Here is a 26,922-nt window from a genome sequence, read left to right as displayed (position 1 = left end):
CTAGGAAGACTATTCCACAGTTTAGGAGCTAAATAGGAAAATGATCGACCGCCTGCAGTTGATTTAGATATTCTAGGTATTATCAACTGGCCAGAGTTTTGAGACCGCAATAGACGTGATGGAGTATAATGTGTTAAGAGCTCGCTTAAGTACCGGGGAGCTAAACTATTTAGTGCTTTGTAAGTAATAAGCAAGATTTTAAAATGTATGCAATGTTTAATAGGGAGCCAGTGCAGTGTTGACAGAACTGGACTAATATGATCATACTTCCTGGTTCTAGTAAGTTTGGACTAGCTGGAGTTTGTTTATGGATATGTGGATATGTGCATTGGTTCATTTGAATTAAACTACAAAACTATTACTTTGTTGAAGTATTAAAACATACATGAAATACACACCCCACAAATTTATATATGTTGATGACTTTTCAACAACAGCTCGTTCGGTCAACTCTAAATCAATGACACAAATCAAAACATTCACAATCGCCCGGTAAACCAAATATCAATGCATAATCAGGCATAAAGATAACTATAGATCAATGTTTTCCCAATGTTGTTGCTATCAACATTAATAACGGCAGGTTTCATGGTAATGTTGATTCAACATTTATTTTGCATTGAAATTTCAATATCAACAATGATTCAGATGATTGCTGTCTGGGATCCAGACAGTATAAATCCTGTACTTTAACAAGGTTTACTTTCTGCTTTTGACCGTTTGCTTGTGTTTATTTCCTATTGAACACACTTCATTTATAATATAGAAAAAAAAATTAAGAAAGAATATTAGGCTAATTGTAGGCTATAATACATAGTTTCTAATAAATCAAGCTGATAGAAAAGAAACGTTGATCATTCCAACATTCTCGAAACAAAAATGGAATGTTTGGGAGGTTTTTCCCTTGTGTGTGTGTATGTGTGTGTTTAGCTACACCGCGCCCTGGATACAGGTCGCTGCATGTTTAGAAATGTAACGGGCGGTGTCATGGGTGTGGTTCTATAAATCTAGCGGATCTCCGCTGTTCACAACAGTCTGACTAGAGTCTAACGGTCTTCTACTTGAACTCAACTACAGCAAGAACGATGAACAAAATCATTTTCTGCCTCTTTGCAGTCGTTCTGTATTTCGCAGTGGGTAAGTTTTCTTTCATATTGTGAATTTGGCTTCGAATAACAACTATATAATCGCTGTAGGTTATTTGTTTGTTTTTTTCTGGCCAGTTTATTTGTTTGAGGAATGAGCTACTTTCATTCCACATTAATTCAGTCACTGTGGAATAAGCGGATCCGCCCGTCACTAACATAATGAATCAATATGCCTGTGGTGTATGAGTCATTCTTATGAGTAGGAGCCTATTGGGATAATTTTTTCAGTTATGTGAGTCTACAGCTTCCAAAAAGAAAAATAGCCTACTCTGGATTTTTAGAACATTTTATGTTTTATAGCAGCTAATGCGGTATGTAACATGTTGGTATAACGTTATAATGGAAAGTCTGGTTAATTCGGGCCCATTTGTCGATGTTTGATTGTAGGGAGAGAGAGAGACTTCTTTAGTGGGACAGATTTTGCCCACTAAAGAACCAGTCTGTTGAGCTTTAGACCACATTTGATATAAGATTTGTCATCCCTCTGGTATTATTTTTGGAAGTTCAGTTGTGTTTTACAGAGTAACCTAGCCTATATTGAAAAGAGCCCATTGTTTCTTTATAGATTATAATTTTTATTAAAACTTATATTTATGTAATCTCACTTTAGTTTTTATCTTTGGTGCCTGCTCATTTTCTTGGCTAAAGTGTGACTGAAAAGAACTGGTGGCAAAAAATTAATCTATCACGAATTGCAACATATCACATGCAAATAGGCAGCAGCACACATTTTCAAGTACATTTTATCACCATACAATTTTGACTGGACCTTATTGAGCTTTAAACAAACTGTTGAAATATTGAGGTGTACCGATTATCCAAAATAAAATATACCAATATATTATCTGAAATATATAATAACATATTTTAAATAATATACCGTTTTGATGTTATTGTACAATATATTATATATTCATGTAATACATTGCAAAAAATACAAATGATTGCTGCTTTCAATACATTGCAACATATTGGAAAATATAAATATTAAATATCATATATGTGAATATATTGCCTAATGTATTACATGATATTTTCCAATATACTGCAATATATTTTCTTTCATAAGGGCGTGTCAGCCCTCATAAAAAATAGTTCCAAATGGAAGATTTAAATGCTATAGAAGAACCATTTTGGGTTTCTCTTTGTGTGAAGAAAATTATTTTAATAATCCTTTTTGCTCTAGGAAACCTTTTGTGCAAGGAAAAATCCATGGATATTAAAGTTTCTTCCAATAAAGAACCTTTACTTTTAACAGTGAGATGAATAGATGAAATAATTTTGGCTGTTTGCTGTTTAATTTTTATCTTTAAAGTTGGCAAGAAATCAGATTAGAACAGATTACAATGAGGCGATTATTTTCAGATTAAACATAAAAACCGTTAAAGTATTAACAAATTACCTGCAGTGGAAATAACTCCAAAAGCTCAGATGAGTAATAATATAACAGATATATTAAATATAACTTATACCTCACACTCTCAGGGAATAAAATGCACCATTTAGAGGTAAAGAAGTGTACCTTTTTTCTGAGAGTGTAAAGCTATTATTACATATTTAACTGACTAAAAATGTTCCATAATTAAATAAAAACATTGATGGATTTTTGAAGTGTTTTCCATTATTTTGTCAGACAACAAATTCTTGAATTTCCTGTTTTAGGAAACATTGCAGTAAACATATGGATTGGAACTATAAGAGAGGGATCACATTAAGTTTAAATTAAGCATTTGTGTGAAACCAAAATGGATAGAAAATCTACAGCTCATTCAGAAAAACTGAGGGCAAAGATTTGTAGCACAGCTTTATGAGATTATGGGTTGAAAACAGCATCTAGCATAAAAAATATACTGAGTGTCAATGGGGGCAGTGTTTGTTCAATTATGACAAATACATGTTTAAAAGTACAAATGCTAAAGGTAGTTCAATTAATATGAGGTCAACAACATGCATTCACAATAACCAGGGCTTGACATTAACACCTGCCAACCAGACATTTGCAGTCACTCCCAATAGCCCCTTTGGCGAGTTAAATTGTATTGTAGTCTTCTCAAAAGGCATCTGTTGTAATCAAGTTGCTCAATAGATCATACGCAATTCTTTTGAGTTTATGAATGCAATGTCGAATAATCAGAGGCGTTCAGATTAGTCATCGCTGAAACTCTGGAGTTTTGTTCTATTTCAGCATTGAAAATAGTTTAAAACAAATATTATAGCAGAACCAAAGCACATGTGACTGGCATAAAGTTGGCTTGATGTTGGACGTTTCATATTTTTTGCGCATTTAGGGACTGTCTGAAAAGTTACATATACAAGATTGGTAAATACGTTTCTAACACTAGGTGCGTTTAAATGGAGCACTGTAATTGGTTTAAAAGTCCTATCCGAATGAAAATAGTCCATAAACACCTCAATCGGAATAAAAATGCTCAAACCGAATAAAACTGTAATCGGTTTGAGAGGGGTCGGATAAACCTTTTCATGAACCGATCAAACGAAAACTGTAACCATGTAAACGACCTGACCCGATTACCTTTCAGTGTGCGTCCTTATATGACGCAGTGTGCTTTATACAGCGCGCCTTCACCACTGACCGCGCTCACGCAGGCGATAATGTTGAGAGGAAACTTATTTTTTCTGAGGGGTAAACTTTTTATTTCTTAAGAAGTTATGAAGATAATATTGCCATAATGGCACAGACATAGCCTGGCTACATCCTCTCATCTTGACAGCGTTTGTCCTAGGCATTTTTTACTTCAACTGCCCCTGAGAGATGAATTATTTTTTTCTGAGATGATAACACTTTACAACAAATAAATAGCTTTTATAAAACCGTGTAAGTCCTGCTGGCCGTTGAGAGTTGCTATGGCATCCGTGAACAGATTCCAGCTGCTGGAGAGGACAGCGTCGACATTTCTGAAGCGGCAGACAAACTGCTCTGTGATGATTGCGATTGAAAGTCAGAACTTGTAAACCAGTTTAGATGTAGTTTAAACCAGTCTCATGTAAACAGTCCACTGAATCTTTGAATCGGAATTATATTAATCGGAATGACAAAAAAGTGTGCATGTAAACAGGGGCGTTGGACTGGGGGGAAGGGTACCGAGTAACCAGGGCCCGAGGCAGGAAGGGGCCCTTAGAAGTCAGTTTTCTATACATACACATACATGGTATGGGGCCCAGCAAGATGGTTTGTACCCAGGGCCCAAAATTTGGTGCTACGCCGCTGCATGTAAACATGGCTACTAATAACATTTGAAGAGAATGACTGAAAACCATATGTAAAGTGTTCATCTAGGTGTCATGTATGATTCACACCTTTTCGATTTTTTATATTTAAAAAAATAAACTGTCAAATCACATAAAAATATATGTATTTCACTAGGCTAGGCTACTGTATGGGTTCATACACAAAATATTTAAATATGTTATAGCTGATAGATCACTTAGAATATTGCTAATAAATTATATTTACACCAATGTCATGTTATACATGTCCTATACATGATTTGGGTGTGTACAGGGGTCATTACATATAGCCAACACCAAATTTCCCAACAACAAAAGTGCGACAGTAAATAACTAGGCTATAAAACAATTGTAATTTTTAGATGGAGTTTACCATGCCACTCTGCGGAATACTATGCTTCTCAATACACAAATTGATGCTGAGTTGATTTCCTCACTCTATTTTCCAGTCCAGTTATCATGAAGACGTTTTAATAAATATGATAAGTTATAGTACTACTAATAATTACTACGAAAATATTTGGATCGCTTTTCCAATTCAGTCGCCAAGGAGTAGAAAATGTTCTATACATGTTGATATTAATAAACATATCACAAAGATGTCATTTATATTCAGCAAATGAACTATATACTGAAGCATATATTAATATTTGCAATACTGTACTTCATATATGCAATAGATATTGTGTTTTGTACTATTGCTATGGAAAACCCTGTCTGATGCTTCTGAAATCTTCAACATCTGAAACCCAAGCAGCACCTTCAGGCTGCAGCCTGAGGCAACTTAACTTTAAGATAATCTTCATTCCTATTTTATCTACACCAGTTTCACATATTTTAGATAAAGCTATCACAATGGAAAGTTGCATTTAAGGCCATGCTTCTTTCTCTTTATAGTTCAAAGTGTTATGTTCATATAAATATTAGTTGTTCCAATGTTACACCAGAATGTACAACAATTTACTCAATTTAGAGAGTTGCTATGTAAGATAATTAGAACTGACGGTTCAGTCAATATGTTACTAATGAGAAATGTCATAAGTGGTTTAGTAAACAGAATTTCAGAATTTCCTATGTGAATTTTCCAGAACCACTCTGTTGCAAATGTTTAGCTATCCTTTAGCCTGCATTTGTTACAGACAAACCATGTGATGTTTTTAAAACATTACAAAACTCTGAGTAATTGTGGAAACTATTTGACGTAGCTTTAAATCTTACCACTAACAAGTGTTCCATGTCTTTTATTTCTATAATTAAACTTGGAATCTTGTAGAGACAACATTGTCTCAGCAACTACTAAGTTAGTAACCAAGTGGCTATTTATTTAGTAGAGTCTCAAAGAACATTTGGTTTTAAAGACATTCTCTGTAACCTCCACCCATCAGACTGTCAGTGAGGCAATGTGCTCTAAAGAAGATCAAATGAGCATGTGCCTGGAAAACAGGTTTAACAGGGATATAAGAAAAGAGAGACATTTCACAGAAAAGAGGGAAGAGTAATTATCTGACATGTCACAATCAAGTCTATGCTTGGCCAAATCTTACAAAACCAAAAATAACTCTGTAGATCTGAATCCTTATGAATGATAGAAAAAAATATATAAATATGTTTGCTTATCACTATTTGTAGCAAATTATTTTGTAACAAAGTGGTGTTTGACAGCGTTTAATGGCTCAGTGGGTAGGGGGGTTGGAAGAGGTAGACCTGGAGTAGGACATGGACAAAGAAGGCGGGGACCAAATTTGCCAGATGTGATTCGCGCAACCTTGGTTAAAATGTACTGTTTGATCAAATGATTCATATACTTTACTCTAATAAAATCTCCGACAAAAATCAAACCCACATTATATCATTAGAAAAGTAGAAATTTTACAACTATTTATGATTGAGAACAGCAGTGGGTAGATTAATAAACAGAATCAGATTGTATGAACCATGTATGTGCCAGTGTCAAAATTGGGTTTTGTTAAATTATTGTCACAATTTTAAAGAAGTGTTTCATTTTGTAAAAGAACTGAGGTGTTCTGCTACTTGTGTGTGTTGATGTGTGAACTGCGTGTAGTGTTTTGACAAAATTAGCCCTTTTTTTCAAAATTGTGCTTAAGCAATCGTAAATAACTGTAATAAGATTTTTTTTTTTAAATCCTTAAAGGTAAAAAAGATTCATAAATATAGTATTGTTTTCAAAGACAAAAAGGATCAAACGTTGGTGAGTGGGTGTGGTAGATAGGTCACTGCCTTAATCTTTGATCCTTAAAAGTTTTAACTTCCACCCAGGGTGTGACCGAAACCAGCCTCTGTAGATTTTTTTTCTCTCTTTTGAAAGTGGGACTATTCAGTTTCTGTCTTCGTGTGTGTGTGTGTGTGTGTGTGTGTGTGTGTGTGTGTGTGTGTGTGTGTGTGTGTGTGTGTGTGTGTGTGTGTGTGTGTGTGTGTGTGTGTGTGTGTGTGTGTGTGTGTGTGTGCGCAAAGGGTACATTTGTACATGTTCTCCAAATATTAAAGTATATAACCATTAAATGTTATCTCTTTAACAAATAAAAGCTATTTCAAGATTGAGAAGCCAAAGTAGTCCAAGGCACTCAATGGGTGTGTTGAAAAAGTTAAAAAGCATTTATTTATTCATGGCTTAAGCATTTAAAAAATGGTGACAGATACACCTACATGTTGTGGCTTTACATGCCTTCATCAGGGTGTGTATAACAAACAACATCTCAAGCTCATTTTTAACCAGCCATTAATTGAGAGAGAGGGGGGGGGGGAATAAATATATAGATTTAAATTATAAATTATAATAAATGGAAAAAAACTGAAAAAAAAACAATGAAAAAAATAACAAGTGAAATAAATAAATTGTATATATTCCACATTGAAATTAAGTAAGACATAGCAATACATAAATCAAGTAATTCATATAATTAAATTAAAAAACATTAAATAATTCATGATGCAACATATTACTAGAAATGACTAAATGATATTAAAAAAAATGGTACAAAATCTAGCACTCCGTTTAAGCCTGGAAATGTAGTTGCTTTCAGTGTATAGATCCAGAAAGACTCTGTTTTTAAAAGCATGTAACTCTATCTCCTGCTCTTATTGATTTAGGAATATGCTCAATGCCAATTATTTTCAGTGTACTTGGACTACCATGATTTGCATCTCTATAATGTATAGCCATAAAGGTATAGAGGGTTATCGACTCGAATAGCATTTTTATGTTCTTTCAAAATTGGTTAGAAAAGGAAAGGATTTTTTTTCATATTTGGGTGAACTATTATTGTAGATCTTTTTGTAGTTAACTAGTTTACGTGCACTATCCATCCCTCTGTGGCTGTGAATGACATCATTTAGCACTCATATTGTAGTATAGAAACCAGACCAGAACCGCAGGGTTTATAGTCATTTTCAAGCGTTTCTTCTTGTTATGGGAATGCTTCAGGTGCTTCACATGACTCACACTCACCACAACCCAGAACATCTCATTGAGAGGACACATTGAGAGGAGAAAGAGTTGAGAAATGTCGAAAATTTTACTTGCTTAATTACATCAGTATGAGAAACAAATCTGCAAAATTGGGCAATAACTCTTTTAGACCTTACCTTTCCAGTAAAACAGGGTATTCAGACATTTATTACTATGTCATTATTATTATTATATCAAGAAATAGTAATTTATACTATATTTTAATAAATTACATGAGGGCCATATCAATAACAGCTTGAATTTGCTTTCTTTCAGGTCAGGCCCTGCAGTGTTATAAATGTGATCTGGGTGTTGGGAGTCTTTGCTTTACAACCAAAACAACATGTGATGCTGGTCAGCACTGCTTCAGTGGAGTAGGGAAAGCTGGTAAGTTTGTGCTGTTCAAAAGATGTTGAACACCCTCACATTTTTTTCAACTTCTCCAAATGACAAAAATGTTAATTAAACAATTATTTTCTAATTTTCTTAAAAGAGAATTATAGCATAGAAATATTAAAAATATTCTAAAACTGAATAATTTGTTTTATATTATATTTTTATTATTTGTTACTCTTTCTAGGGTAAAGAACATTGTTATTTTTAGCATTTATTTTGTGTTCTCAGACTTTTTTTCTATTATATTTTAAAGCTTAATCTACATTTTCTTGCATCTCAATTTCAGCTGGTTTTGTGGATATTAAGATGAAAGGATGTCTTGAATTGGCCAAATGCAATAAAACGGAACAGGTGTCTTTCCCTTCCAACTCAAGTTCAAAAGTGACCTTTTACACAATGGAAAAGACCTGCTGTTCTACTGACCTGTGTAACTCAGCTCTGAGTCACTTTCACTTCTCTGCTGTCAGCATGGCCTTCACTATCATCACCTCCTTGTTCATGGTCAAAATCCTCATTTGAAGAGGATAATTCTCTCTCTCTCTCTCTCTCTCTCTCTCTCTCTCTCTCTCTCTCTCTCTCTCTCTCTCTCTCTCTCTCTCTCTCACACACACACACACACACACACACACACACACACACACACACACACACACACACACACACACACACACACACACACACACATACACACAATCGAACAGATTGTTTTACTCTTCTTTATGGGTGTTTGAATAATAAAACCATTGTTAAATAAACCTTTTATTTGTTAATAGCAAATGCTGTGTATTTTTATGATTTTATTTCTCCTGATGTCTCATTTAGTTTAAACGTTGTGTGGGTTTATCTTTTTTTATCTGTATTTTTGTCAAATTTGTAACGCTTTCAGCATGGTGTTGTTCATTTGCTTGTTTGTTTGTTTGCTTGTTAAAGCTGATAATCTTGGAATAAATAACTGTAAAGAGCATGAATCTATTAGCAGCTTCCAAAGTATGAAGCGCAAGCATGCCTGAGGTGATGTCAGATTGCAGGAAGCAGCTACACGAATAAGGTGTTGTCACTGCAAATATAAGATTGAAATAAATGAGTTTAACTTTTGTGGTTTGTTGTTGATGTCAGTGTCATTCATGATCTTCAGAGTGGCCATATGAGATGCTGAACAAAGTAGTACAATTCTATTACTACTTTTAATAATAATAATAATAATAATAATAATAAGGTACTTTTTATTAGATCTATTTATTTCAAAATGGTTATATTTCTGTCTCTTCAGTACACACAGGCAACCTTTCTTTTATTATTACAATAATTCCCACTATTTTGAGCCAAGGTTGAACTGCGCACAGTGACTGATTTATATTTTAGGTCACAGCGCTGGCCCTCGGCCAGACAATGTCCACCCCAGGCTAGAAACACCATTGGCGACTGTCTGCTCATCCCCATGGGCATTGGTCCCACAATGCCATCCATCTCAGTGGGGATGGGTCTTCCAGATTTGGTTAGGAGTTGCTCTTCCCCAGAGGAGTGCCAGATGGAGAATCATTGGTAAATTCTGTTCTGCCACTTGTGTTAAAAACACCCAGTGGTACCCAAATTCTTAAGAGCAGTTCCAATACCTCTGGGTGCCAAGAGAGCGCGCTTGGTGGTGTTTGATGCTTCCATGCCTTGACACCCTTAGGTGCCTCTCCAATCACCAGCAGGGGTGTCGGCTGTGTTTGGGATGCACACAAGCAGCCTGCCCACACTTGCGTGCCCCTTCAGCAGAAGCAGGTAAGTGTTGCACAGCACACTCAGACCCCACTTCGGGCTGCTACCATGCTATCAGTCAGGTCCCTGCATGCCGCCTCGCTGCGGGTATGTCTGTAGTGTCACTTGGTCCCACTAACACAGTCCATGGGAGCCTGGCTAGAGCTTCCCAGCCCGTCTCACTGGCTCATCCGTACTGAGTCGTACATCAGACTCAGCTACGCAATTTAGTTCGCCCCGCGTCCCCCCAAGTTCAGGGGCATTCACTTCCGTGTTGAAGGAGTACGCCCATGTGCTCCAGACGGAGATCACAGTTCTACTGGTGAAGGACGCGATGGAGCTGGTCCTTCCAGCCAATATGAAGACTATAGCCCGTACTTTATTGTACCCAAGAAAGGCGGCGGGTTACAGTCGATCTTGGATCTGCGATTCTTGAATTGATCCCTACACAGGCTGCTGTTCAGAATGCTAACGCAGAAACACATTGAGATTAGTTTGCAGAAATCGACCTGAAGGAATGCATACTTTCATGTATGGATTCTCCAAGATGGATGAGCATGTCAGTACAAAGTCCTACCCTTCGGGCTATCTCTGTCACCCTGTGTCTTCACAAAAGTCACGGAGGCAGCCATTGCTCTCATGAGAGAGTGTGGTGTTCGCATCCACAGCTATCTTGACGACGGCTTATCCTTGCCCTGTCGTGTGAGCAGTTGTGCGAACACAGGGACATGGTGTGTCACCTCAGCCAGTTGGGGCTTCAGGTCAACTGGGAAAATAGCAAACTCTGTCCCACGCAGAGGATCCCTTCTCAGGATGGAGCTGGATTCGGTCAGTCTGACAGTGTGCCTCACTGAGGAGCAAGTCCAGTCAGTGTTGAACTGCTTGAATTAGTTCAAATGCAGGACAGCGGCACCAGTATGAATTACCACGATTTACTACATTCTAGCATGATTTACCTTGATTTAGTCAAAAAAAGAAGGCTAATGTAAGTTAATACTTCAAACCACGACTCATGACTTTGTCACATTCCAGGCAAAGTCACGCCAAACTCTCTAAACACAAAGAATTGCGATAGCAAGATATAAACAAAGCATGCCGTACTTTACGGTGACATGGTGTCAAATTATTATAAATTATTATTTACAATAATTTATATCGCCAAAGTTGCTTACTCCTTCATTTTTGTTGTTGTTGAGGAAAACAGTGGAGAACAAAAATCGCTGCATAAGGCAAAAGAAGCTGTTATACCTTTTATTTTACATTATTTTATATTTGGAAATGTATTAGGTAATAATTTATTCTTACACTCAATGGATTGGAAAATAGCTAACGCTAGAAAAGCTGCTAATAACGCATAGCATTTGCTGATAAATAATGTTAGACCAATACCTTATTTTAATAAACGATTTGGTTTTTAATGTATGACTTACATAAACACCACATTCATAGGGGCTGCCATTGTTGTTTCGTGGACTATGTGACATCAGAACTTGTTACTGGGAGTACTGGTTTGCAAAAAACAAACCAGTTGCCTGGAACACGACATAACTATCTTGTCTTCATTCCAACAGTTCTGACTGGTTTGCCTAATTGATTAATCCTGCATGAGAGAGGTTAGGCAGAGATGAGAGACCTTATTAACATATATACAGATAAATAAATACATGTAGAAATGCATAAATAAATGTAAATATAAATAAATGTAAAAAATATATATAAAAATTTGGAAAAATTATAGCATAACACAAATTATACAAAAATAGCGATTAAAAATTATACTTTTGACAAAATTATTAATTTATGCATATCTGCATTTATTTATTTCAGAATTTATATTTATTAATGTATTTATTTGACTTTTTGGAGCATTTACTTGTCATTGTAGTTAGACCAATAGGCAGTGGCATCTTTCCTAATCTCTCCTGGTTGTCATATGGATTCTTTTCCAAACTGACATAGGATAATCTGATTTTTTATGAATTCTTCCTTTCTGTCATCACTAGTGTTCTCATGCTGCCAAGGTAAAATACCTTGATTGGTGCCCCAAACTAAGAAAGGGTAAAAGACCTTGACTGACGTTAATCTGATGTACTCGAAGGTGGTCATCTAATGTACTCATAACCACACCTTAGGTGAAGTGTGACACAAAAATCATAATGTCAGAGGTGAAGTGTGAACCAACCACTACATTAGATTTATACACACTAGATTTATTGATAACACTCAGGTAAATCAGAGGAATTCAAGTAAGTAAGTTGAATCTTGCAAACAGTTGGAGTGAGGAATGGATATTCAGTCCAATCTTCGGAATTTTAAAAATACGGGAGAGCATGGATGACGAGGAATCCGTCTGAAAACACACACCTCGTTGGAACTTGATGGAACAATCAAGAAATCTGGAGAAGGGACATCGCTGGAGCTATAGGCTGAACACAATTTGGTCATAGGACTAGGTCTGAAGAGTAAGGTAAGTATCACTTCACAAACAAGACCGGACAACTGACATGAGTTGTGTGCGTGATTAATATGCAGGTGAAGGAGTGTGTTGAGAGTGGCTGATGCAGGGGTAACCCCTTCTGTTCGAACCCCGGTCTGCCGGCATGAGAATCGGATGCTCTAACATGGAAGCTAAAGGCTGCAACCTCAAGCGTCAGTCGCTAGAGCGTCTCTTGAGGTCAGAGGAGTGAGGTTTACTCGTACAGCAAATACTAGCTGGCCTCTGTTACAGAGGAACCTGACAGATCTGTCACAAGTAGGATTTATAATGGCTATTAGTATTGTCATAAGCTTGTACACAATAGTATACAACATCATCTTTTTAACAAAATAATTTCTGATATACAGGTGCTGGTCATATAATTAGAATATCATCAAAAGTTGATTTATTTTCCATTCAAAAAGTGAAACTTGTATATTACATTCATTCATTACACACAGACTGATATATTTCAAATGTTTATTTCTTTTAATTTTGATGATTATAACTGACAACTAAGGAAAATCCCCAATTCAGTATCTCAGAAAATTTGAATATTGTGAAAAGGTTCAGTATTGAAGACACCTGGAGCCACACACTCTAATCAATTAACTTAAAACACATGAAAAGGCTTTTAAATGGTCTCTCAGTCTAGTTCTGTTGGCTACACAATCATGGGAAGACTGCTGACTTGACAGTTATCCAAAAGACGACCATTGACACCTTGCACAAGAAGGGCAAGACACAAAAGGTCATTTCTAAAGAGGCTGGCTGTTCACAGAGCTCTGTGTCCAAGCACATTAATAGCGAGGTGAAGGGAAAGATGTGTCAGAAGTGTGTTGCCAGGGCTGAAGACAAAAAGGACTGCTGAGTGGCCCAAATGTATGTTCTCTGATGAAAGTAAATTTTGCTTCAGGGTCCCAGAGTCTGGAGAAAGAGAGAAGAGGCACATAATCCACGTTGCGAGGTCCAGTGCAAAGTTTGCACAGTAAGTGATGGTTTGGGTTGCCATGTCATCTGCTGGTGTTGGGTCACTGTGTTTTCTGATGTCCAAGGTCAATACAATATGCCAGACCCAACAATCCAGAAAAGAAGGCACTTATCAGAGCAGCGCTCTCATAACACCTAAGCAGTGCCACAGACTGATCGACTCCACGCCACGCTGCATTGTGCCCCAACTAAGTATTGAGTGCTTTACATGCGCATACTTTTCATGTTCATACTTTTCATTTGGCCAAGATTTCTAAAAATCCTTTCTTTGTATTGGTCGTAAGTAATATTCTAATTTTCTGAGATACTGAATTTGGGTTTTTCCTTAGTTGTCAGTTATAATCATCAAAATTAAAAGAAATAAACATTTGAAATATATCAGTCTGTGTGTAATGAATGAATATAATATACAAGTTTCACTTTTTGAATGGAATTAGTGAATTTTTGGATGATATTCTAATTATATGACCAGCACCTGTACAATCTTTAACACAACAAGTCACACAATTGAACTTACGGCATTGCCTCTATGATGCTTTATAGTGGATGCAAGTAAATAAGTAGTGAGACCACACCTTGGGTGCTTCTCAATTCTTATTTGTGCATCCTCATTTCCTTTCCTCATACCTTAGCTCTACCCCTTCAGGATGTGAGGGAAAGAAGCAAGGAAAAGGATTGATGAAAGAATTGAATCAAGTGAAACTATATATCATCGCTCCCTTTAGCGTCACATCAATGTTTGTTGTCAATTAATGATGACTCTACACCGCTGGATTTCGCTTGCATTACTAGATTCTTGGACATTAAAGATAATAATTATATATATTGTAATAGTTTTTTAACCTCCAAAAATACCACAACTTTCCATATTTTTTATATAATTATTAACAATGAATTATTCCCATTTGGTAACTGTTTTTTATTTGTTGTATAGCCTAATATTACAGTGTGTTTAATTCTCTTTAAGAGGGGGTGAAATGCTGTTTCATGCATACTGAGCTTTTTACACAGTTAAAGATTTGGATTCCCATCCTAAACATGGACAAAGTTTCAGAAAAAAAAAGTTAAACATTTGATGTAATATTTCTGTGCCAAAATACTTCTTCCGATTTCATACAAGTTTTGGAATGTTTTTTTTTTTTCGAGTATGGGTTTATCTGACGTCAGATAGGGCGGAATATTCTTGCACAAGATCTTCTCCCGGAAGCGCAAATAGAGCGAGAGAGCAAATGCTTTAGGGAAGCCGTCGGCTGCACTGCAGTGATACAGGACTTCACAAAATCAACATTGTCACCAAAGAAGTTTGTTTTTGGTTGTCAGAGCAAGACAACCCTGCACAGCTTCCCAAAGAATCCAGCGTTAATGGGACAGTGGATGGAGTTTGTTTTTATGGAGCAGCAACAGAGTTGTGCAAGTGTTTTTGTTTGCTCCCTGCATTTCGGGCAACAATGGTTTATGAACAAGGTACAGTTCAACTCCAGATTTGTAACTCGTCTAATGCTAAAAGATGGAGCAGTTCCAGCTTCATGATCGTATGTTGGAAGCAGGCGGTGATTAAAATTCCTTCAAATGTCTTTGTGTTGTTAGTTATCGACTGTGTTATGTTCATTCAATTACGCTAGTCTATTGTTTTTCTATGTAAACACACACTAGTCTGATGTGTAAAACCATTCCGCTTGCTACTGCTAACATTAAATTGCATACAATGTCCATAAACCAAATGATGTCCTCAAAAACCACCAGTTAACACAGACAAATGTTGTAAAACTCTTTAGCATGTCAAGACGCTTAGCGTCTACAGTTACAGTAACTTACATACTATTGAGATGTCCTGCTGTAATCATTATTGCTGCTGCTCCTGTTCAATTTCAGCCTCTAGATCTGATTCTGGATCATATATGTATGGCTAAATCTGATTGATCTCAATTGTTTATTTAGTATAACTTTTTTCCACGTTTAAGAATGTCAGAGCTTTCAGACGCTCTCAATGGAATTGTTGTGCATGCTCAGCATTCTTTAGCTCCACTTGATTGTCATGTTACACTAATGAAACTAAGGTGAGAACTCAATGTGAATTTATGAAACATAAAATAAACATAACACAAAACAAAAACCCACGAGGGAGCAAAACAACTGGTCAAAAACCATAACGAACTCAAAACATACCAACACAGGGAGACATAGACAGAACAACGATTACACAAAGACTGACAAAAACAAGGAGCTTATAAAGGGAAGAAATCAAGAGGGAACAGGAGGGAGAATTCAAACACTAATCAGATAACAAGGGGGGAGGGATCAGACAATTACATGAGCACATGCTCAGAATGACAAAAAAACCCACATGTGCACACAAGACAGGACAGGCATGTGACAGAAACAAGACACCACTTTAATTTACAGCCTGTAGATTCATACTTACCCTGTAACTACATGAAACAAGAGGGGAGCAAGCACCACTTTATTTTACAGCCCGCAGATTCATACTTACCCCGTAACTACATGGATACATAAATTTGTTAATTTTCCTGCAAGTTACCCCTTTATTCCCCAAATATTACATATTGTTCCCTTATGCCTGCACGTACATACTTTATAGTTACACTATAATTACGCTGTATAGTTAAGCTGTAAATTCGCTTTACTTTCCAGGCTGTAATTAAAAGCGTTGACTAAAACTATGTAAACATAGTTTAGTTGGCTGTTATTCCCAGATGCGTTTGGTGTGCTCCTGCGTGTTTTTGCTTTGTCTGAATGACAGTTTTTTGTGAGGGTTGTGTTTACAAGTACACTGTCAGAAAAAAAGTTACATTTCTGTCACTGGGGCGGTACCCTAAGGTACAAAACCAAAAAGTTACTAATATGTACCTTTAAGATACTACTATGTACCTTTAACTCCGGCGAATTTTTTAGTTTATCTTGATCATTATATCTTTGTGAGAAGAAGAAAAAAATGAACCGGATTGGTGCTTGCAACACAGAGTTATTACAGTTAATAATCGTATAAATCATACAGAAGGAGTTTTTTGGGGGGAAATTAAAAATTCAGAATGTTTCCTGTGATTGGTAGGTTTAGTGGCAGGGGCAGTGTAGGAGGATAGAAAATATAGTTTGTCCAGTATAAAAACCATTACGCCTGTGGAAAGTCCCCATAAAACATGGAAACACTACGTGTGTGTGTGGGTGTGGGTGTGGGTGGGTGTGTGTGTGTGTGTGTCAATAATCAGTATCTCTCAACTCCCCAAACCAGATTGCTCTGTGCATTCCTCAGATTCAAATGCTTATTTACACCCGCACATATTCATTGCTCTCCCCTCTTTCAAAAAACTCCACCTTCTTGAGCATCACCATATATCTAGGTGTATTCAAACAAGCCATCTAGTCTGCTGCGGTCCAAAGACCGGTTCACCTCAGAAGAATCATCTTCTCTTTTAGAATTCAGTTTGCTCTCTGCTTTTCACATCGTCAACACGATGAACAGAATTGTGCTTGGAGTTATTGCAGTGATTGGATTCTTCACTCTAAGTAAGTCTTAATAGAAATTGGTCATTATGCCTTTTTTAATTGGATGCTGATAGGGGGAAATTAAGCAATCCATCAGATCAACACATTTAAAAAAAAAATTGTATTTATATTTTAATTTATATTAAATTTGTCAATTAATGTATTTAAACTTAATTGATGGTTTAATATAGATTATTAAAAACTTATGTTAAGACTGGTAACTAAAACTAAAGGATCTCTGGATAACCAGCAACACACAACTTCATGTTTAGACCATTCTATTACAACACAGAATAACACATTTTAAAGACAATTTAATGTTGTTGTTGTTTTTTTTTTGTTTTTTTTTTTTGTCTGCAAAGTCACATAGTCAGAAGGGACAGAAGGGCCCCTGCTGAACATTACGTGAATCTGACGCGCTTTCTCAACCCTTTAAGTTCTTTTAAGACAATATTTAACTAATTTAAGACTACTCTTATGAAGATACATGACAAAATGGGCACTTTGGCATATTTCTCTGCGTTATTGTTTGTTAAGGGGCGAAAGAGAACTCAATTCTGGTGCGCATTGCAGGCCTATGCGTGTCAGACAGGATGAGGGTGCTCGTATGTAAATATAAGTGAGTGAAAACATAGTTGGTGACCCGTTAAAATAAATACTCTCTGTTTACCTATGTAAAGGCCCATAGAATCAGTATCGGTCGCGGGCAGCAGCGCAAAGCTGATTCTGCACTCATTTGATCAAATATGTGCTGTTTTAAAAAATGTTGTAGATTAAAATTGTTAAAATAATTGAATATTCATTATATAAGATGTTCTTAATGATTTTAAGTTTTCTTCAGGGTAATTAAAGGCACAGTTTTTCCATAACTTAAGAATATGTAAAAGTTGGCTACGTTATTTGGAGTAAAAGGCACCCCTAATTATTTTGACCATTTTAAGTCATTATAACATGAATAAATTACATTTTAACCAGAAACTTGACATAATGGTGTTAAATCAAGATGAAGTGCTTAAATAAAGTGCACAGCATCATAACATATATACAGTATACAAGCCAAAAGTTTGGACACATTACTATTTGTAATGTTTTTTAAAGAAGTTTCTTCTGCTCATCAAGCCTGCATTTAATTGATCAAAAATACAGAAAAAAATAATAATATTGTGATATATTATTACAATTTAAAATAATTGGTTTTCAATTTATTATACTTTAAATGATCCTTTAATTCTCTGATGCAAAGCTGAATTTTCAGGATCATTCTTCCAGTCTTCAGTGATCATGATCCTTCAGAAATCATTCTAATATGATGATTCATTTTCAAAGTTGGAAACAGTAATATTTTTTTTTTTATACCTGTGATACTTTTTTATAATACTTTGATGAATAAAAAGAAGAAAAAAAAGAAAAAAAAGAAGCAAAATGTTTTAAAAATAGAAATCTTTTGTAACAACAATATACACAGAATGCTGGTCAGTAATTTGGGATCAGACTTTTTTTTGTTGTTGAAATAAATCAATAATTTTATTCAGCAAGGATGTGTTAATTTAATAAAAATGGATAGTAACGTGGATTTATATTATTTGAAAATATGTTTTTTATTTTTAATAAATGCAGTTCTTTTGAACCTTTTATTCATCAACTGTATTAGGCAGCAGAACTGTTTCCAACACTCATAATAAATTAGAATATTAGAATGATTTCTGAAGAATCATGTGATGACTGGATGACACTGAAGATTGGAGAAGGGATCCTGAAAATTCAGCTTTGCATCACAAAAATAAATTATAATTTAAAGTATAATAAATTGAAAACCAAATTATCAAATTGATCAAATAAATGCAGGCTCTATGAGCAGAAGAAACTTATTTCAAAAACATTACAAATAGTAATGTGTCTAAACTTATATATATATATATATATATATATATATATATATATATATATATATATATATATATATATATATATAGAGAGAGAGAGAGAGAGAGAGAGAGAGAGAGAGAGAGAGAGAGAGAGAGAGAGAGAGAGAGAGAGAGAGAGTGAGAGGGATTATATTTAACATGATAATAAATATTTAGCTGACTTTTCCATTTGTTTGACATGACCTGGTTAGATTCAGATCACCATATTTATTATAAAACCATCATATTTAAAATATATGTTAAGCATATCATATAATAAAATATAACTTATTGTTACTAGTGTAAATTTATATACAATATTATGGGATCAATACTTTCAGAATCTTTACTTTTTAAAATTATTTTGTTTTTATATTTTTAAAATATATTTCTATATTAACATTTTAATGACAGCATGTGTTTTGTTGAACAAAATGATCATTTGTTGAACAAAAATGAATTATTTGATTTATCAAAATAAACAGAAAATAGTTAAAACTTTGCTTAAGTGATTGTTTTTAACAAGTATTAAGTTAGACATTATAGAAACATATTATTTTAGCTAAGTATTTGTATCAAGTGCCTTTTGCCCCATGCTGTTGAGCCTTTTACCTCATGTGAGGGATTAAAAAAAAACCTCGCCACCTCATACATTTATACGATTTTTAAACAAAATAACCCACTTTTATGATTTATTTTCACACAAAATCTGTTACTCAATACAATGTTTAATACAAACATATATATTTGGTCTGCAATCATATGGGATTAATGAAAAGCAATTTTTCCTTAAGGTGTGCCTTTCGTATGCCTCAGAAAGAAACTAGTTTAATAAATAATTAAAATATCTCCTTGATATGACACATTCATAATCATTATTTCTGCCAGTGCTTTGCTGCAAGTTTTATGTGTACATTTGAGTGCAGAATAGGCTATATTAAGCCTTAAGCCTACACTCAAAAAATGACTCTTTGAATGAACATAAAAAAATCATGGAAAGTGATTAACTTAATTAACTTGCTTTATTTCAGCATTATGTAATTCTGTTATTCCAATTTAATGTAGCTTAATTTAATAGTGTCAGCTCAACTACACAAATTTTTTGTAATCTTGTTGTATTAAAGCAGCACTTGGCAACTTTTGCTATCGGGGTCCCCCTACAGTTGGGAAAAAATAATGTCCTCAACTACTGTCGTAAGCTCTGTCATCCTACAACAGGGGATGCCATCGCGCGTGCATTTGTTGACATGACAACCCTGATAGCACTGAACTAGTAATGCGCGGGTCTTCTCATAACCCGCGGACCCAGTATGTCTATTTAATGGTCGCGGGTTGTAAAAATATATACAGTGGTGCGGGGCGGGCCAAATAACTTCATAAAAGCTTCCCGCGGGTTGGTGCAGCAATAACAGTTCCCCTGATCACTGAGGAGTTCACATGCAGGTGTTCTTCTGGCGTCGCGTGTGAAATGTCTTCATCCCAGGTACAGTCAGTGGCATATGTTTCAACATGTCATGAATATAATTTCATAGGTTTTATTTTTTTCAAACACCAAAAAATCAAGATGCTCACGTTTACAAGCCAGAGTCATTATAGTAGTCTATTGGTTACCGTTTTACAGAATCTATATGATACTTCAATTTAATGTTTGAGTGGTAGGTAATCACCATAACAAGCATGACAGCATCGGTCGGGCACCCCTCCTTCAGCTCACGCCAACGAGCAAACGCTGGTCCAATGTTGATCCTCGTCCTGCCTTTAATCACATCACATTTTTTCCCACTTATTTCTTTCCTCCAACAAAACCTTTTTTTTCTTATTTTTCTGTGCTGCTTCGGACATGACTATATTATCCGACGAACAAAGTTGGGCTCGCACGTCCGAATTTAAGGAAGTGTGGGTGTTGGTGGAAGTGACGTATATGCCGTAAAGCAGTCAAATTGTGTAGTTCTTTTTGTTCTCGGGTTACTACCCGAAACCTGAAATTTAAAAGTACGATTAAAAAAGATACAGACCCCATCAAGCTATGGCAGACATGTCGTTCAACCTATTGTAAGTCGATGTATCATCAAAAGAGTCTTGAAAATATATAATGAAGGTTGAAAAGTTATACCTGCTTTAACTTCATTTTTTTTAGTAGTTTTGACTAAATTATTTTATGTCAATCCATTTAGATAAAGTAGTATAGAGAGGGATAGAACTGATGCCCATGCGTATTCTATGGGAGCTGCATCACATGAATTAGTTTTCTTTATTTCTATAAAAACAATTAGTCAACAACACCTGATCAATTGCTAATTGTAACATGCAAGCAATGATCAAGTACAGCATCTCTCATCACTGGCATTAGCATAGTTTCAGAACAGCATAGCTTAACCACAAGATCTACACTTCACGATAATCGTAAACTAAAAAAAAAAAAAACTTTTAAATGTCAAATATAACTGTCAAATATAACATGAAAACATTAACAGGTCTTCCCCTTCACTAAAAAACACATTAAACAGCACTTAATTTCAACATTTACTCTCCTGAGACATCCCTATGCAAAGCATGCTGGGAAATAGAAATACACTGCCCAGTTCAGTCAGCGCAACATAAATGATTCATGTAGTCTCAACACAAATGGTTTAGGTTAACTTAACATTTAACACATTTTATTTAATTTAACCTAATTAAAAGTAAAATGACACTTAAGTAAAAAACTAAAGATTTGTGTTGTTTCAGTTTTTTATTTAAATAAACTCGGCAAACAGCTAGAATCCTTTTTGCACAGGCAATTAAAGTCTCATTATGATTTAGTATTCTCCTCAGTATATACACTGTAAAAAACACAACTTGAAAAAAGTTGAGAAGACTGATTTTGTTTTGTTGGTTCAGCAAAAATCCATACTGTAAAAATCTCATTCAACAAAAAAAATCGTAGTACTAATTTCCCCTAGCCTTTTTTTTTTGTTGACTCAACTTTTGTAAATAACAGTTATACGAACTGAAAATAAGATGTCTGTGACACAAAAAATGTTTAGTTGAGTCAATGTGAAATGATTTGTTTTCTGGAGAGATACAACTAATATGTAACAAATCTTTTGTAGTTGAGCATATTCAACATTTTGTGTCATTTGGAAACAGAAGTTCTTGTTAAGAATGAACAGGTTCAGATGTAAACTTTTTTATTGAAAATGTTTTGTTACCATTTTGGTGATGAGTGTTTCCTTTAGTTGGGCAGTTTGAGTCTTAGCAGATTGTATGAGTGTGTAACAGTGTTTAACAAAGCACATAATTTATTGCAAAGAATGCTGTAACCAATGGCTCCCAGCATGCATTGCTGCATGAAGCATGTCACCATTGTTGTGATTCACATGCTGATTCTTGATGTCTGTGTTTTTTGTTTGGTTTTTCAGGATCCTGAAGATTTTTTTTTTATATATAAAATAAATATTTATATGTTTTAGTTCTAGACACAGCATTCTATCAATCATCTATCATCCAAGTCATTGTGATTTTAATTTACCCAGACCTTTTTTTGGGGGGGGGGGGGGGGGGGGTGTCAAAAAGTTTATAATGTCCATTTAATTTCATATTCTTTATCTGTGTTTCTACAGCTGAAGCCCTGACCTGCAATTCATGTAAAGTGGGTGTTCTAGGCAAATGTTTTTTCAATTCCAAAGTTGACTGCACTGGCTCCATGACCAACTGCTATACTGCAAAAGCAGGTCAGACCAGAAACAAACAAACAAACAAACAAACACACACACACACACGCACACACGCACGCACGCACGCACACACACTAATGTTAAATCATTTGTACCTTTAAAGAGGCAAAAATCAGATTTTGTCAGATTTATAAAACATTTTTGAACAAATTTATTCCAAACAAAGGCACAAGTTCAACTATTTTACATTTTAAATATGTAACTAATTGGTGAAAGTTAAAGAAATATTCTTTGGTTGATATTTTTCCCCCTTTTTTAGTAGCAGTAGTATAAATATTAATAATAATTATAATAATAATAATAATAATAATAATAATAATAATAATACAACTAATAACAACAATAATAATAACAATAATAATAATAATTTACATGAAAACAAAAGTAAAATACTGACATGCTGCTTCTGGTGTTCTCTATGGTATATTACTTCACAGAGTTCAATGTGTCCGATTTTCTGAGCCTCTCCACGAGTGGCTGCACATCTGATTGCAACAACAGCAGTGGAGCCATCTTGGGTGCTGGATACTCAGTGACCAAATTCTGCTGTACCACAGATCTGTGCAATGGAGCAAGTGCTGTCCAGCTGTCCATGGCTGGGGCTCTCAGCACTGCCCTATTGACATCCATCTGGAGCAGTTACATGCTGTAGATGTAACACCTCCTTCTCTGTGCCAAGGGCAATCAATATAAATGTAATCTATAATGCATAGATTCCTTAACTTTCTGTAACTTTTATTGTTATTTAACTTGACTTGACTTTATTTTACAACTTTACTTGTGATGCAGTGTTGATGATTTTATTAACATTTACATACAATGTAAAACATTACATTTTCAACACTCTTGCTTATGTTTTTTTTTTAATGAAATCTGCATTTGGAATGAGGTGATGATATGTTTGAGCTGAATAATGTTGAGGGTTAAATAAACAGAAACAGCAATGCACTTGTGTTAGGCATTTGCTTGGTGTATTTTTAGTTGTATAAATAAAAATGTGTTAATGTAATAAGACCACCAATTTATTAAATTAACAATAGTATGTTTAGAAATTAGCCTATATTAATACATTTGTTACACTTTTTTATTGTTACAGTGTTACCTGAATAAAAGTTGGCAAAACAGTTAAATGATGTAAGTTAAGAAATTTAAAGTTTAAGCAGAACTTACATATACTCATACATTTGAATAACTCTTAACTTCTAAATATTTCAGTATACTAATTCATAAATGTTAACTTAAAATTATCAACTTAAATTTTTTAAGCAGAGAAAACTTGGCAAGCTTTAAAGCTACACTATGTATTTTTTCACCGCTAGGGGTCGCTAACCTCTTCAAACAACTTAAATTTATCAACTTAAATTTATCAACTTAAATTTATCAACTTAAATTTTTTAAGCAGAGAAAACTTGGCAAGCTTTAAAGCTACACTATGTATTTTTTCACCGCTAGGGTTCACTAAACTCTTCAAAACAATAACAAAGGTGTAGATTGATGGCATAGTGAATGACCATGGAATCATAGAACTTGTCGTGATACAGATGGATCTAATAATGTTTATGGCAAAATAATGTTTACGGATAAGTGAAAGCATTCATGTTTTTTAACATGACTGGTATGAAGCAGGGCGCGATTACTGATAAGAGAGTTATCAGCCTCACATGCGTTAGTCCACAGGGATATAAAGAAAGATATTTCATTCTATTGAACTACCCGCAAGTGTTGAATTACTACTCATACAGGTCAATTTATTTAACAAATAAAAATTGTTAGGAAACGCAATGCTGTTTTACTTGGTCTACACTATCTAAACTGCATTTGAGTGTGTTGGATGTTATAATGTTATTCTGTATGTTAGTTTTTTGGCTGTATGAGACAAGCAGTAAGCTACATCAACATTAGAATAGTGTTGAGCTACATAACATTAATTCATTTTATGTAGTTCACCTGTCTAATAAAGTACATGCAAGAACGGCATCTCTGTCAGGTCGAAGTTAGTTGCAAAGCTGTCGCCATCTTGAAAACACCACGTCGATTACTGGTCCTCTTTTGATTTCTCATTTTGTTCCAAAGTCTGCTTGCCATGGTCCACAACACTAATAGGGAAAATAGTATGCTACTTGCAGCCAGACTAATCTTTAGTATACTCCATTGTTTTAATGATTAGATAACTTGAGGTGTGCTATTTTAGAACAACTGGTTTTGTAGTTTTGTGTAAGTATACTTTAGTTGTAATTCAGTTGTATTAAAGCATAACTTTTAAGTATATTTAGTGTACTTTTATGTGCTAAATTTGGACAACTTCAAGTATATAGTACACGTTATGTATATGCTAGTGTAGGGACTAATTACATGCTTGATTGGCGATATTAAAGCATACTTTATTTGTGTTATAAGTAAACTTGTGTTTTAAGTATACTTCATTTGTGTTAAAAGTATACTTTTTGTGTTATAAGTATACTTTATTTGTGTTTTAAGTACATTATACAGATTCATTATGAGTGTACTCGGGACACACAAGCAACTGGAATATATACTAAGAATATATTATTTTACAGATAATAATAAAGCTACTGTGTGCTCTGCTCAGTACCTTTAGCTTATTCCAAATACTAAAATTGAACTTTAAGTATATTTTTATGTAAAAAATATCAATATTTTAATTACAGGACTACCGTGATCATTCAAGTTAATTTACTGTGCATTAAGGGGTTATGAATTAAGAAATCAACTTTCCCTTGAGCTTTTGATAAAAGGTCATGGTAATATAAGAATATCCTTTAAGTTTTAGAGCTGAAAACTTCCTTGTCAGTCAAAGTCAAAGAAAAGACACCAGGCCCAGCAAACGGTCTTGTGCTTCATTCTTACGTCATAGCGATACGAAACACACCTCTACAGAATCTAATCCAGTAGCCTCCTCCACTGATTCATGGAGTGCTCATGCTAACCTGGTCAACAACAATAAACATGCTGAGGAAGATAGCAAGATATTGCACTATTCCTGGTTGTGGAAGAACACGGTCACTGTATAAGCTTCCTTCGGATCCTAATATTAGGAATCTGTTGTTGGAACTTTATTTTTAATGAAGTTCCAGCTCACGTGGGGAAGACATGTTCACTTCATTTCACTGCGGGATCGTTTGTAAACAATTCTCTGTTCGATGCTGGATTTGGATCCGACAGGAATGGCGTAACACACTTATGTGAGTAAAACATGTTTTTATATGCAATAGTATTGCATTGTTATAGATCGTTTTAGCTAGACGGTTGCCTAGGGCGACAGTTGTGTCAGGGGTGCGAGCGCGCTCTAGTGCCACCCATTACAGTGACGGAGAAAGAGAAAGAAAGAAAGTAAGAAAATCAAAAGAATGCCCAGTATAGAGGTTAGTCTTCTTATCTCAGCCAATAAGTTGTCAAACTAAATAAAATTACTTCGTATTATCAATATCATCAACTAATATTTTTTTGAACTAATATTTTTTTTCACCAAAAAATCTGGGTCGTGAAAAAATCATCACAATAGGCTACTAGTATAAATAACAAATGTTAATATACAAAAGCAATACAAAACTAATATAGGCCTAGACAAAATTAGTCGAGAAAAGGTGATTCTCTGTGCCAGCCTCCCTCTGGTGCCAAAAGATCCGGGGCTTTTAGCCCTGCATGTTGAGTCTTTTATTTTAACGGGGTCCGGGGAAATTGTAAAACTTGGGCTGTTAAAGATGCAGCGCCAGTGGATGTGACGTCTGATTCCCGGTGTCGTGTATGGAATGTGACGTTTGATCTCCAGTGGTGTGACACGTCAGCGTGGGGTAGGGTTTGGGTCTATGTATGATGGCTTATTAGTCTGATGGTGTGACCAGTAAGTCATGTGTTAACCAGCTCCTCGTGTCTGTGATTCATTTGTGTTTATCCAAACACTGGCGTGGTGGCAACGGTTACGAATCCACTCCTTCAATGCATTCGTTGAGCTTTTGATGAACATTTTACGCTACGAATGATTGTAAAATTAGGAGTGGAGTAACTTTGATGACAAGACATGAATTGTAAGCATGGCAAACACACACAGAGCACCAAAGCAGTGGTGTCTTACTAAAGTTGAGATGGTGAACTCCTTTGAGAATTGGCATCAAAATCTTGTCTACACGCTGTTATTGGACGCGGGATTTGCTCAGTTTTTAAAGGACGGTGTGCAGTGGGAAAAGAGGACGCGGACGTCACCATATAGGGGTTTCACCTATGATGGTGCGGAGATTCCTGCAGCTCAGCGATGCATGCACCAACAAAAGGTTAGCATGCTTTAGCTTATGCTGGGACAGATTGCAAATTA

General features: G+C 35.3%; 2 protein-coding genes across 2 annotated transcripts; both read left to right on the top strand.

The window, feature by feature from the left end:
* The first annotated feature begins 992 nt into the window (after nt 1-992).
* spaca4l (sperm acrosome associated 4 like) lies at nt 993-9,354 on the top strand. Its single transcript, XM_067425198.1, has 3 exons — nt 993-1,137; nt 8,140-8,250; nt 8,546-9,354. The coding sequence occupies exons 1-3, from the start codon at nt 1,086-1,088 to the stop codon at nt 8,776-8,778; spliced, it is 396 nt and encodes a 131-aa protein (XP_067281299.1). The 5' UTR covers nt 993-1,085; the 3' UTR covers nt 8,779-9,354.
* Nucleotides 9,355-16,835: 7,481 nt separating this feature from the next.
* lye (lymphocyte antigen-6, epidermis) lies at nt 16,836-24,929 on the top strand. Its single transcript, XM_067426201.1, has 3 exons — nt 16,836-16,993; nt 22,479-22,589; nt 23,030-24,929. The coding sequence occupies exons 1-3, from the start codon at nt 16,942-16,944 to the stop codon at nt 23,242-23,244; spliced, it is 378 nt and encodes a 125-aa protein (XP_067282302.1). The 5' UTR covers nt 16,836-16,941; the 3' UTR covers nt 23,245-24,929.
* Nucleotides 24,930-26,922: the final 1,993 nt, after the last annotated feature.

Source organism: Pseudorasbora parva, chromosome 19, assembly GCF_024679245.1.
Source record: "Pseudorasbora parva isolate DD20220531a chromosome 19, ASM2467924v1, whole genome shotgun sequence".
In the NCBI taxonomy this organism is placed as follows: Eukaryota; Metazoa; Chordata; class Actinopteri; order Cypriniformes; family Gobionidae; genus Pseudorasbora; species Pseudorasbora parva.
The sequence above is the reverse complement of the archived record's forward strand: the minus strand, read 5'-3'. Positions and strand labels throughout refer to the sequence as shown.

Excerpts from the sequence above, each read along its gene's own strand:
- lye (XM_067426201.1), top strand. The coding sequence starts at position 16,942 with ATGAACAGAATTGTGCTTGGAGTTATTGCAGTGATTGGATTCTTCACT. Across the intron at positions 16,994-22,478 it reads GATTGGATTCTTCACTCTAA|CTGAAGCCCTGACCTGCAAT; the intron begins GTAAGTCTTAAT and ends GTGTTTCTACAG. Across the intron at positions 22,590-23,029 it reads CTGCTATACTGCAAAAGCAG|AGTTCAATGTGTCCGATTTT; the intron begins GTCAGACCAGAA and ends ATTACTTCACAG.
- spaca4l (XM_067425198.1), top strand. The coding sequence starts at position 1,086 with ATGAACAAAATCATTTTCTGCCTCTTTGCAGTCGTTCTGTATTTCGCA. Across the intron at positions 1,138-8,139 it reads CGTTCTGTATTTCGCAGTGG|GTCAGGCCCTGCAGTGTTAT; the intron begins GTAAGTTTTCTT and ends GCTTTCTTTCAG. Across the intron at positions 8,251-8,545 it reads CAGTGGAGTAGGGAAAGCTG|CTGGTTTTGTGGATATTAAG; the intron begins GTAAGTTTGTGC and ends TCTCAATTTCAG.